A 12,395-nucleotide genomic window follows, 5' to 3' on the forward strand; every position below is an offset into this window, starting at 1 on the left:
GGCGTCTGCAGCAGATACAAAACCAGGCGGCCCGCCTGGTATTCAATCTTCCTAAATTTCACCGTTCCTCCCCCCTCCTGAAAACCCTTCACTGGCTCCCTGTGCGAGCCCGGATCCAATTCAAGCTCGCCTCCATCACCTTTTTGGCCCGATTGGGCCTGGCACCAGCATTCATCTCCTCAGAGATCACCCCCTATGTACCCACCAGGGAACTTCGTTCGTCCTCTCAGTCCCTCCTCACCATCCCACGCTACCGGACAAAGAAGTGGGGAGGCTCGAAATTTGCCACCCTTGCCCCTACTCTCTGGAACTCCCTCCCCCTAGAACTCCGCACCATCACCCTCTACCCTCAATTTCGTAAACATCTCAAGACCCATCTGTTCGCTAAGTCTTTTGACTAAATCCCCATCAGCCCTCTCCGTCTTTTAGCCCTGGACCCTGTTAGTTCTAGCGCCAAGAAACCGCAGGTGTATGAGCGCTCTATAAGTATTTTAAAACTCAAACTCAAACTCAACCAATCGTAAGTATATCGCGAAGGATTAAAATTAAGAACTTTGTATAACTTTGCTGCTGAAAAAAGACAGTTTCACATGCGCCTATTATTAAGAATAGGAGTGCTCTTCAAGGGGCGTACTCAAAAGCTGCTGTAACATTCCTTTCAAGTGTTTGTTCTACACCTGTTTTTAATCCCCCTTCGTAGACTACAACGTTGCTTTGAATTGTCTATTTTGGTAAACTTTTCTTTCCTGAAAGGTTTGTACTTAACTATAAACACTAGCAGTAATTTATTCTTTTTTAAACAATCTTATTAATCTTTAATTTTTTTTAACTGTGCTTGTTTTTGTTTGAACATGGAGCTATGAATTTTTGTGATTCAGGAGAAACGGAAAGCTACACGGCAAAGTGTGTTGGGCCTTTTGTAGTTGATTTATCACTGAAGAAACTTTGGCAGACGCACAGCCTAGTTGGCATCAGGCCCTTAACCTACCCACTGGTCGTATCTACATGATATATCAAGTAGTAATATTAATGTCTGGAGATTAATCTGAACAGGTATAGGTTTGTCAAATATTCTCTGAGGCAAAACTCAGCTATGTAATAAACATCTCCTTGAATGGCCACAGATAACAATAGTGGTAAATGGGAGTTTTTCACCTCCTCACTAGAGTATCTCTCCAGTGCTATAAGTGAGGGGATCTCTCTTTGCCCACCGCCATAGCCGCAAAACCGCTAAATCCACTGATCCTCACGATTGCCTATTGTTTTATTAAATATTTATTGATGAAAGTTAAAGAAAGCTGAAACATTCTGGTTACAATCTGCACCCATTGTTAGCTGCACTTTGAAAAAAAAAGGTTTTCAAGCTAACTGCTCTTCAATAAACAATTAATAAATATATAAATACATACCATGTGTAATATGATCATATGTAGCTTGCGCTGTTCACCCTGTACCTCACCCTGCTGTCACACAAGCACACTACTCAACCTGCATTCATGTGAACTTCACTCACCTGTTCCCCTCACTGCTCAATCTGCAATCTCACTCTGCGCTTACATCCACACCCAAATTCATATGGTCACCTCACACTCCCTGCGCTCACTTCTCTCACCCTCCTCTCACACTGTCACATCGCTCACCGTGCACTCACATGGGAACTCCTGCCACCCACACAGTGCAGAGGTTTAATGTGCCTGCTACAAAGAACATGTACCAAGCAGATCACTGAACTGAGTGTGAGTAAACAATGAGTTTTGCTATATAAAAAAATGAAAGACTTGGCTGGGAGTGTTAGCCCCCACCCGAAATGTCGTGCCCCATCAAGGTTTTCATCCTAAATTACAAAAGGGCACATTTACATGTACTGCAATCCAGCCTTTCAGGTGGCCCCTTGATAGAGACAGCTCTGTTTTTGCTCTGATGGCCTGGAATACTTCCAAAACAAATTCTTGTAAATACCGTTTTGTTAAATTTCTGTTTAATATGATTGATGTGAGGAAGTCTATTACTATTTGCAGAAATGTGTTTGTTTCATGCAACAACCATAAAAAGTTAATTTTAGATCCAAGCGGGTCCTCACATATGAGAAATTGGAGGATATCACAGATAGTATTCGCTGTAAAATTAGTGGGCTGCTGCTTTGTTACAACAGTAAAAACACATCACTATCTCTGAATATTAGATGTAAATGCTTTTAGAATTCCGACCACAGTGCCTGTGCACCCTTAGTAGCCTGACTAAAGAGGGTATGGCAGAGCTGAAAGTAAATCATTTAAACTAAAAGCTGTACTGAACAGGGTCCCCAAAATAGTTTTGGTCCAGGGTTTAGTAAATGTCCTCTCTAATGTTCTTCACTAGATAGACTGTACTATGTCATCTGTGACATAATAGAATGCCTGGGTGACTCTCTGGCTCACAGTGTCTCTCTCTACCTGGCTGTGGCAGTTGGTTAACTCAGGCTGAGCTGCTAACAGCTAGCTCCTGGTGGGGTCTTACTTCTATACCTAATATCTTGGAGGGAACTTACAATAAAGGAACTTAACTATATAGTGGACTCTGCATCTTCCTTTACTACACAGGGCACCCAAAATCCTTAACATGTCCCTGCCACCACAAAGTTGTCAGACAACATTGCTCTGAAGTAAAATAGACATCATTAATTTATTATTAGTTCTATTTTTTTTTAACATAATCCCAACGTGTCCCAAGTCCCTACTGCTTCAGGCAAACAACTTATCGTACCACTAAAGAATTCTCAATTAGGTGTTCGTTCAGCGCCCCCTCTGTGGACTTTCAACTTAGTCTTCAGATCCATAACTGGTTGGTGGGCAATTATACCATTATAATGCTGCCTAAAACGTTTGGTAATGATTTCTAGAGAAGAATTGTTTCTCGTGTACCAGCTCTGAGTTATGGAGTGCTAGAAAAATCTGACAACACTGTCTCCCTTACAGTCCCTGTATTGGTTGAAAATGTCTGCAGGGTATTCAGCTTTGAGAGAAACTAGTATCAAAATTCTCTTGCCTTTCAGCTCATCCTATTTACGTGAGATTGGGTTCTCAGCACTTGCGGTATTAACTGGATGTGGAGCTCAACCTGGGGATGGCAGTAGCAAAAATCCATCCACAGATTGACAGTCTCTGGCGAAAACAGGCACACCCGTCACATATATGTTGGTGGTGTTATTATTAATCTAGGTTGTGTTTAAACAAAGCATCCCAGTAAAAACAATTTGCGCACATTTTATATTGGAAAATGGTGTTTGGAGCAAGGTAATAAGCCTCTGTCATTTCACAACACCCACTCACAAACCTGCAGTTTACTAAACACTCTTATTGTGTTGAACATTATTTGCTCGATATGGCCCGGGATATGGCGGTCGATTATGTAGTGTACCAGATTCCAAAAATTTCTGTGAGGTGGTGGGGGGCCCAACATCTAAATAAATTCAGTTGGGGGGGCTCAACCTACAAAAATTTGAAGACCTCTGCTTTAAGGTTTGGGTGACTTTTGCAAACAACTCAGCCTTGTGAGTTCATGGTTTATAATTTCACCAGGAATCCCTTGACGGCAATATTGGACTGCCTTCTTCTTCCTTCCTTCCTTCCTATTTTAGGGTACACCATGGCTGCCTCGCCTGGACATAGCAGAGGCCGCCCCTGAAGGGGGGCTCACGGGCCGGCGCCATAACGGCCACTGGAGACCCGGAAAAAACGGTTTGGGCTACTTCAGTGCGCCCAACAATAGAGGATGATGCTACCTGTCCTGGTAAAGAGCTCGTGTCAAAAGTGGTGCGAAAAGACCTGGGCAATAGGTGGCCGGGTGATGTTTTGAACCCCCCCCTAATGGGGTGACACCGCTGCATGCCAGGAGGGGACAATGTAGAGCTATAAGCGCACCGCCATCCCAGCACAGGTTACTTTTTGAAGCTGGGGCCAGTGCGTTGAACAACTTTCAACATATACTACTAGAAACAGGCCACACATGTGTTGGCAAACTGTATTGGAAAATATATGTGAAGAATGACATACATGGCAGTTTGGGAGTGGGCCCAGTGTGGAGGTGATGGATAATTCTACCTCCGTCCGTTCTGCTGAAATCTCCTGTCCTTGGGTCAAAAGGCCACTTCGGTGGGGATCGAACATTTTACTAGACATAACCATAACGAATTTTATACAAATCCAAATTTCAAAAGCTTTATTCGACAGCAAGTCATAAAAGCGATTTACATCCTATCACTACACAATAAATACTAAACCTAAAATTCATATATATTTAAAACACACATTAAACACTTTATGCTGTCACTTCCAATACAGAATATAAAATATTCCATCAAGAATTATTATAAAAATTGATCATACATAAAAACCATGGCGACAATAATTCATTAAGCTGCATCAGATAATTGTAAAGTGTGGGTGCGAATAGTCCAGGCCCATCCTAAAAATTTTGCAACAGCGATCGCAAAGTAGGGTGTACAATCTGTTTCCAGTATTCTAAGCGCCTCTATGTGCCTGCGTGTTCCTAAATTAAGACACACTGGTTTTATCCATTTGCGACGTGGGCAGTCATAAAGAGGGCAAACAAACAGTAAGTGAGAAACATTCTCAGTTAGATCTTTGCAATAATGGCATTTCTCATCCCGGTTCGCAGACCAGTTTTGTGTAAATGCGTTTAGGGTAAGAGTTCCGGATCTAAATTGAAAATACAGTTTTCTGTCAAGCGGTTTTTCGATAATGTCCCAGTAGGGTTCACAAGATGGTACTGTTTTGATATCAAGAAAACGACAGGTTAATTTGGAGTTGGATCCAGTACAAAAAGCAGATGACCGGACCATGTCCCAATACATTTTCTTCAAAATAGTCTTTGATGGAAAACATGATGCATTGGTTTTAGCCCATAGGTGGTCTAGATCCAGCTTAGATAATAGACCCCGTATTTCTTTAAGCCACAAGATGGTATGAAAGCGGTCAGCATTGATGATATCCGCTAATGCGGCAGCATAATGAGCTAGTTCCGGGGTTGTCATTATCCGCCTCCAATATAACAGAGGGCATAGGCGAGCTAAGTCCTCTATACTTTTCCTACCAAGATCAAGCAACAGAGGAACAGTGGGAGTACTTTGTGGTGCCCCAACTAGGCGCCGCAAGAACCTATTCTCTGCCAATGACAGGTCCTTCAAATGAGAGAATCTCCATAGTTCTGATCCGTACAGTGAGGCACTTCTCACCTTCATATTATAAATTTCTAAAGCAGGGGTGATTGGTTTAGTCAGTGAGGCTCTATGTTTAAGCGCTACTACACCCGCTAACTGATGGAATTTTAAAACTGCCATGTTGATGTGATTTTTCCATCTCATATTACCCTGAAGGGATTATCCTAGATATGTAAAGGCCTCTACCTGCTCTAATGGGGTACCGTTAAAAGTAATTGAGCCTTTGAATGTCTTCCGTTGGTTCCTACACATAAACTTGGTCTTAGAAGTATTCAACTATAGACCGCGGTTCTGACAAAACTCACCAAATGCATTAACTGCCTTCTGAAGCCCACTAGGAGTTCGTGATACTATCAGCGTGTCGTCCGCAAACATGAGGACTGGCACACGAGCCCCTGCTAGTACTGGTGCATCGGTGGGGGACCTTCATAGGTAGTCCACAATACCATTGATGTATATGGAAAACAATGTGGGGGCCAAGACACACCCCTGCCTAACCCCACGTTCCACAGGGAAAGGATCAGTCACTTCACCCTGTGCCCCCCACCTGATTCTAGCATAGTTGTTTTCATGCAAGCGGACAAGCAGTGTTAGCAGTTCTGGACTTATGCCAGCTTCAGCAAGCACACTCCAGAGTTTTGGCCGTGGAACTAAATCAAAAGCTGATTTTAAGTCAACAAATACAGCATAAAGAGGGCCATTGATCAAGGTCACGTTCCTCCAATTGAGGGCTATAAAGTAGAAAACCTGGTCAATTGAGCTTGTCAGGGGGCGAAAACCAGCTTGATATGGAGACAAAATATCTTTTTCAACTATCCAAGATTGGAGCCTATTCTGCACTAATCGACCTATCAGTTTTTGTGCTGAATCTATCAGACTGATGGGTCTATAGTTACTGGGTAGCGATTTGTCACCCTTTTTAAAAACTGGAATTATTTCTGCACCATTCCAAGAAATGGGTATAGGTGCACCCTGGGCCACAGAGTTAGCTAGCCATGTAAAGTACTGACACCATGATTCCCGATCACTTAAAAACACATTGGCAGGAATACCATCCATACCTGGCGCTCTTCCTCCTGTCACACAGTCTAATGCGATACTGACATCTTTTATGGTAAATACTTGGCAGCTGTAGAAGACCATGGGGGGTAGGGTATAGCAATCTACAGCTAAGTTACAGGCATACTGAGGCTTAAAAAAATCTATCCACAGGTTTTTAGCAACATTATTTTGTGGGGATTCTGCTGTCCCACTTAACAATTGCCCAAAATTGCTTTTGATCTTTAGCGGCACAAGCATATTTCAAGTCACGCCAATAATCCTCGTCCCACTGTTTCTTGGCTTTTTTTGGGGCTTTTCTATACATATCCCTGGCCTTCCTCACTCCTGTAATATTCCTAGACCTGAGTTCGGTACTAAGACTCTGGCGGGCCGTTCTACAGGATTGGTCATACCACCCTAGCTTGGGTAACTTTTTCGTAGCCTTGCTTTGTTTTATTGTTTTCAAGAAGAACCATTGAAGCCTAGTAAAAAAATTAGTATGAGCCTCTGCCATAATTTCAGAGAAATTTGGTTTATTACTATGTAATTTCAGATTGTTTACTTCCTCGGCCACTACTCTCTTAAGATCCTCAATCTTCTCAGGGTCTTCTACCAATCTACCCCATTTTACATGGCGCTGATTGTTTGAGGAAACTATATCTAAGGTCACCTTGTCACCCCCAAGACTTGATTCTCTCAACCCTAAATTAATTTGAAAATTCATGCAAAGAGGATTGTGATCACTTTCAATTCTACTTTTTACAATCATATCTTGCAGCCTATGCCAATCCCTGATATCCACCAGGAAGTAGTCTATTCGGCTAGTTGACCTTCCATTATCAAATGTGTTACTCCCCTGACGATCTGATGGGGTACGGCCATTTGCTGCTCTGTCCCCTTGCTAGGCATAGACTCTTAATTTGGATAGCCACAGCAGACCATCTCTTGACCACAGCCAGTTCAAGCTGGGGAACTCCCCATCTGCTATCCTCCTCTGAGGCCAAAATCTGGTCCTCTTGTCCTAGAGGTTCAAAAGTGGTGTTAATGTCACCCCCTACTATGATAGATAGCTGGGTTGACAACAACTCAAGCTCTTGGTCAAGGACAGATATTACTTCAGATGTATTCCCCCCCAACCCCCATGGCATAAATGTTGAAAATAGCAACCCCTTGGCCATTAGCCCACGTAATGTTGACTGGCAATATGTGATGGCAGGGACCTTTGCTGGATTTTAAAATGTAATGATTGGCGTACCCATATTGTCAAGCCTCCAGATGGGCGCCCTTTAGGATTTTTTATAGCTGGGATATAGAAGTTAAGAAACCCAAGCCGATAGACTGGACTCAATGACCATGTTTCCTGAAACAGAATAATATCATGTTGGTCGATAAAGTCGCTCCATTCTGGGGAAGTCAGTTTATTAGCTATTCCAGCGAGATTCCAAGAAAGGAAGATCAGCCTTGTCTTATCTGTAGTTAGACATACATCCCCTGGTGGTGACAGCCTGTCTTGTCTTGCAGACACCAAAACATCTTCGGGGTCTAGATTAACAGGGGGGTGGTCTAATGGTTCGAGAGAAGAGACTATGAGCCCAAAACCAATATTACTCTCCGAGTTGCTCACAGTCAGCTGTACAGGGACTTCCCTATCTAGCCCTCTTTCATTTAAATTAGGTAGTCCCCTCCTTCTTACTAGGGGCGCAATAGACACACTGCCCTTATCAGCGGTAGTACAGAAACCGTCAAGCGCTATTGAATCATTACATTCGGTGATTTCACCCCAACCAAGTCAATCACATTCATTAAGATTGGATAGTGCTGAGAACCTGTTTTCAAGGCTCAGACCATGCCACTTGATTCGGTATATCTCCCACCTCCTCTATAGTCTTCTTTAGGAGCCCCCCTAGTCTGTGAACCTCTTCTGTTAATTGATCAATTTTTGCTACCAATGGTTTAATGATGCCCTTCATCTTTGAGTCAAACATGCTCACTAATTTCTTGAGCTGGACATCTCCCAAGAATGTACTCCCCCCGTTCTCCCCCCTTCCTTCGTCTATATCACATTTTTTGGGCGGAGAGGTTGGTCTTTTTCTGCTCGAACGTAGCCCACCGCGTTTTGGTTGTCCCTTATTACACCCTCTGGTGACTCTAGGTGCAGGCACGGGCACTGGGGGTGGGGATTTTTCCTCTGCTGTATCTGGGTCATCCTCAGCTACCTTTTCGGACACAGCAGTTGCCGATATGTTCTGTATAAGAATGTCATTATTGGTCTGGTCAAATACAGAAGCATCATTACTAGAATCTGGTTCCAATGAATCTACTCGAATAGGTTCAGGCAAGGTGGTAATAGGGGAGAGGCTCAGGCCCAATGAGGACCTTCTCTCACTATTGATTTTTGCAACAACCTGTACTAGATAATTGTCCATGGTGTTATTAGGTACAGTGGGAGTCTTTTGTTTAGACATGACAGCCTATACTAATATGTTAGACCGCTTGTAACTTAATGATTTAGTGCTCAAGAATAAGATAGAGTCCCAAATTAAACATAAAGCTCAATTTATCCACAATGATGCAACAGTTTTCAAAATATAACAAGGTGGACAGTAGTGCGACTCACGAAGTTTTTCGCGCAGAGGTCTTGGCCCAGTCCAGTCGCGTCCTGTCTCGGACTGTCTAAGACTGTCCGCCCTTTGTCCGGGTTTAGTCCGGCGTCCAGCTCGCGTCCCGCGACGCGAGCAGTGCAGGGCTTTATGCCACCTCCTCGGGGCGGGAGATGCCGGTGGCGGCTCCTGCCGCTAAGCACCTCGGGAACTGTAGTCCCCCGCACTGCGGTCGCAGATGGATAGAGCGACGGCGGGGGGACTACATCAGTGGGGGGTTAGCTGTCGGCGCTGCGGTTGATGCCCCTGGAACCACTACTGTGCTGCTTTTCCCGGTGAGAAAGAAAGACGCCCGCTCCATGGGCACTGCAGGGCTTTATACCCCCTCCTCGGGGCGGGAGATGCCGGTGGCGGCTCCTGCTGCTAAACACCTCGGGAACTGTAGTCCCCCGCACTGCGGTCGCAGATGGCTGGAGCGACGGCGGGGGGACTACACCAGTGGGGGGTTAGCTGTCAGCTATCGGCGCTGCGGTTGATGCCCCTGGAACCACTACTGTGCTGCTTTTCCCGGTGAGAAAGAAAGACCGGTTTGGGCTGCTTCAGTGCGCCCAACAATAGAGGATGATGCTACCTGTCCTGGTAAAGAGCTCGTGTCGAAAGTGGTGCGAAAAGACCTGGGCAATAGGTGGCCGGGTGATGTTTTGAACCCCCCCTAATGGGGTGACGCCGCTGCATGCCAGGAGGGGACAATGTAGAGCTATAGGCGCACCACCATCCCAGCACAGGTGACTTTTTGAAGCTGGGGCCGGTGCGTTGAACAACTTTCAACATATACTACTAGAAACAGGCCACACACGTGTTGGCAAACTGTATTGGAAAATATATGTGAAGAATGACATACATGGCAGTTTGGGAGTGGGCCCAGTGTGGAGGTGATGGATAATTCTACCTCCGTCCGTTCTGCTGAAATCTCCTGTCCTTGGGCCAAAAGGCCACTTCGGTGGGGATCGAACATTTTACTAGACATAACCATAACGAATTTTATACATAAAAGAGCTTTTGTGACTAGTGAAAAACTTGAGTATAACTTTTTTTATTTATCCAGTTAATTTAGTGTGCGTCATTGACCTGTGTTATCCTTGTTACATCCTTTCCACGTGCCGAGTTGACTGTTTAAATCTTCTCTCGCTCCGACATGGGTGGACAGATTTGAAACTGCCCTGCCGCGTGAGGGCTGCTTTGGCAATTTCTGGCCGTTTCTGCTTTTGCTTGACCGCACGCTTAGCATGAACAACAAATCCGGCATGTGGGACTCCTTTGTGTTCGCTTTTCGTTGTCAGACCTCCCAGTTCTTTCCTTGTCTCGCGCTGAATTCATCGCCATGTGCCCCACTGTGAGACTATTAGTTTACTGTGCTGGCCGCAGTAAAAGCCTGTCCTGCTCGTGACCCGCACCGACCCCAAACCCTGGGAAAAGTATTGCCACGTAGTTGCCTGACCTCAAAGTGTGGAGGGAGAGAAATAACGGGAAAACAGCATGGTCGAAGCATATAGCAGCGCAGGAAACATTAGGTGCTTTTCCATCCACTGTAGTGGACACACTTGTATGTGCGCTACCTTTATTAGTACGGTTTGACTTTACCTCCTAGATAAAGCGAGCTCTGCATTTGGTTTCTACCAAGATACATTTTTTTTTTAAATATTGCCATTGCCAGTATAAAAAAAGACATTTAGTAGCCTTGGTTTCATCAAGTTGCAATTAAGGAAATAGATGTGCGTTTGTTTCTTTTAAAAACGTATTCCGTTGATTTTCAACTCCTATTACGCATTCATGTAGTTTGTCAATAACTACAAAAACTCGAAGTGTTAAATTAACTATAAGTTTATATATTGACGTTGAATTTAGCTGTACAGTACAACCGTAATTCGTCTGTATATATATTCAGAGTCCAGGTTCAAGGAATCAGTTTTGCTAGAGTTTTCATGTGATCAAAATACACCCTGTGAATGTGGAAATTCAACATACGATTCACTAGTAGTGAACCACCATTCACAAAGGTCTGGCACTGTAAGTTTGAACTTACCTCCCTTTGATTTCTCTTATATTTTACGCAAATATGGGATTTCATGGCACTCAATAATGATCCCAGGATACTGAACTAGTACTTTGATAGTTACCATTTCCTTGAGTACTCACTGGATAAAATTTACACTCATGACATTTACGCAAGTTGGAAAACTATGCATGCAAACATATGTACAAGCCCCCATCCCCTCATTAAAGATGTGATTGACAATACCTTAAAAAATTGCCCCACGCAAGCTGAAGAAAGCCTATGTGTGTCAGACCTGAAAAAAAGTGTTTAAGAACACACATTTCCAACTATTCGTGCTCCGAAAAGCATTCTTTCATTTTGTGAAGTTCTCTTTTAGTGGTTTATTGGTGCTGGCACAACATTACTATTGCAGTACAGTTTATATCATAGTCTCCATAAGAGTTCATAAAAGATCCTATCAGGTGTAGGATCAGACAATCAGACTGAGATTTAGCCTTTCCGAATAGGTCCATTGTAAGTCTGTTCTAAAAGCCATTATTTAACCTCGCCCTGTATTATTTTGATTTGGGAAAATAAAATTCAATAAAAATGTAATATTTATATTTATATTTTTTTAAAGGTGCCCCGGCTTCTTTTCAAGTTCAGGTACGGCAGGTGGAGGACTACCCGGTAGATCTCTATTACCTGATGGATCTCTCCCTCTCCATGAAGGATGACTTGCACAACATTCGAAATCTTGGTACCAAACTCACTGAGGAAATGAAGAAACTCACCAGCAACTTCCGTTTGGGATTTGGCTCTTTTGTCGATAAGAACATCTCCCCTTTCTCATATGCGGCACCAAGATATCAAAACAATCCCTGCATTGGGTAAGTAGTTACGTCTATTTCTATTAAATGCCTTATTCAAGCTTGAAATTGTGCCAAAGGCTAAGATCCACCTCAAGATGCGTTGGCCAGTATCAAATTGAAAACCAAACAAGTAATTTGAAGAAAAGACTAACTGGTGAATCATTTATGAAACTAAAGGCGATCTTGTTTGGATTATGGTAAAGTGAAGAATAAGACATGGAAAAAGTAAATGTGATGACAAAAACTAAATGTTTCTTTGTTAAAAAGCTAATTATGACCTAAAAACGGTTTAGTCCCAGATAAAATAAAAATCCTGGCTAAGGTGTTGGCTAACTACCTGGATGGGGCGATTGGAATTTTGGTACATTCGGACCAAACTGAATTTATGCTCAATACAGAGACTATATTTGATAGTTGCGGGTGGTGCAAGCTTTTGCCCAATGATCCACTGAGTCGCAGGAGGAACTCTTGATTAACTTTGAGAAGGCGTTAAACTTGGTGGAATAGCCCTCCTTGTTCACAGTACTTTAGGAAATGAATATTGGTCCACTATTCCAGGCATACCTAAGACTTCTGTATGATGCGCTGAGGCCTGCAGTTCGGATAAATGGTGTGATGTTGCCTCCCTT

General features: G+C 43.5%; 1 protein-coding gene across 3 annotated transcripts in view; it reads left to right on the forward strand.

Annotated features, from left to right (window-relative positions):
* Nucleotides 1-12,395, forward strand: part of ITGB5 (integrin subunit beta 5) — a 780,917-nt gene that overhangs the window by 315,746 nt on the left and 452,776 nt on the right. For all 3 annotated transcript variants that reach the window (XM_078682057.1, XM_078682058.1, XM_078682059.1), the window contains one exon: nt 11,535-11,784. In XM_078682057.1, the coding sequence (XP_078538183.1) occupies nt 11,535-11,784 (250 nt within the window). The remainder of the gene's footprint in view (nt 1-11,534; nt 11,785-12,395) is intronic.

This window comes from Lissotriton helveticus, chromosome 3_1 (assembly GCF_964261635.1).
Source record: "Lissotriton helveticus chromosome 3_1, aLisHel1.1, whole genome shotgun sequence".
In the NCBI taxonomy this organism is placed as follows: Eukaryota; Metazoa; Chordata; class Amphibia; order Caudata; family Salamandridae; genus Lissotriton; species Lissotriton helveticus.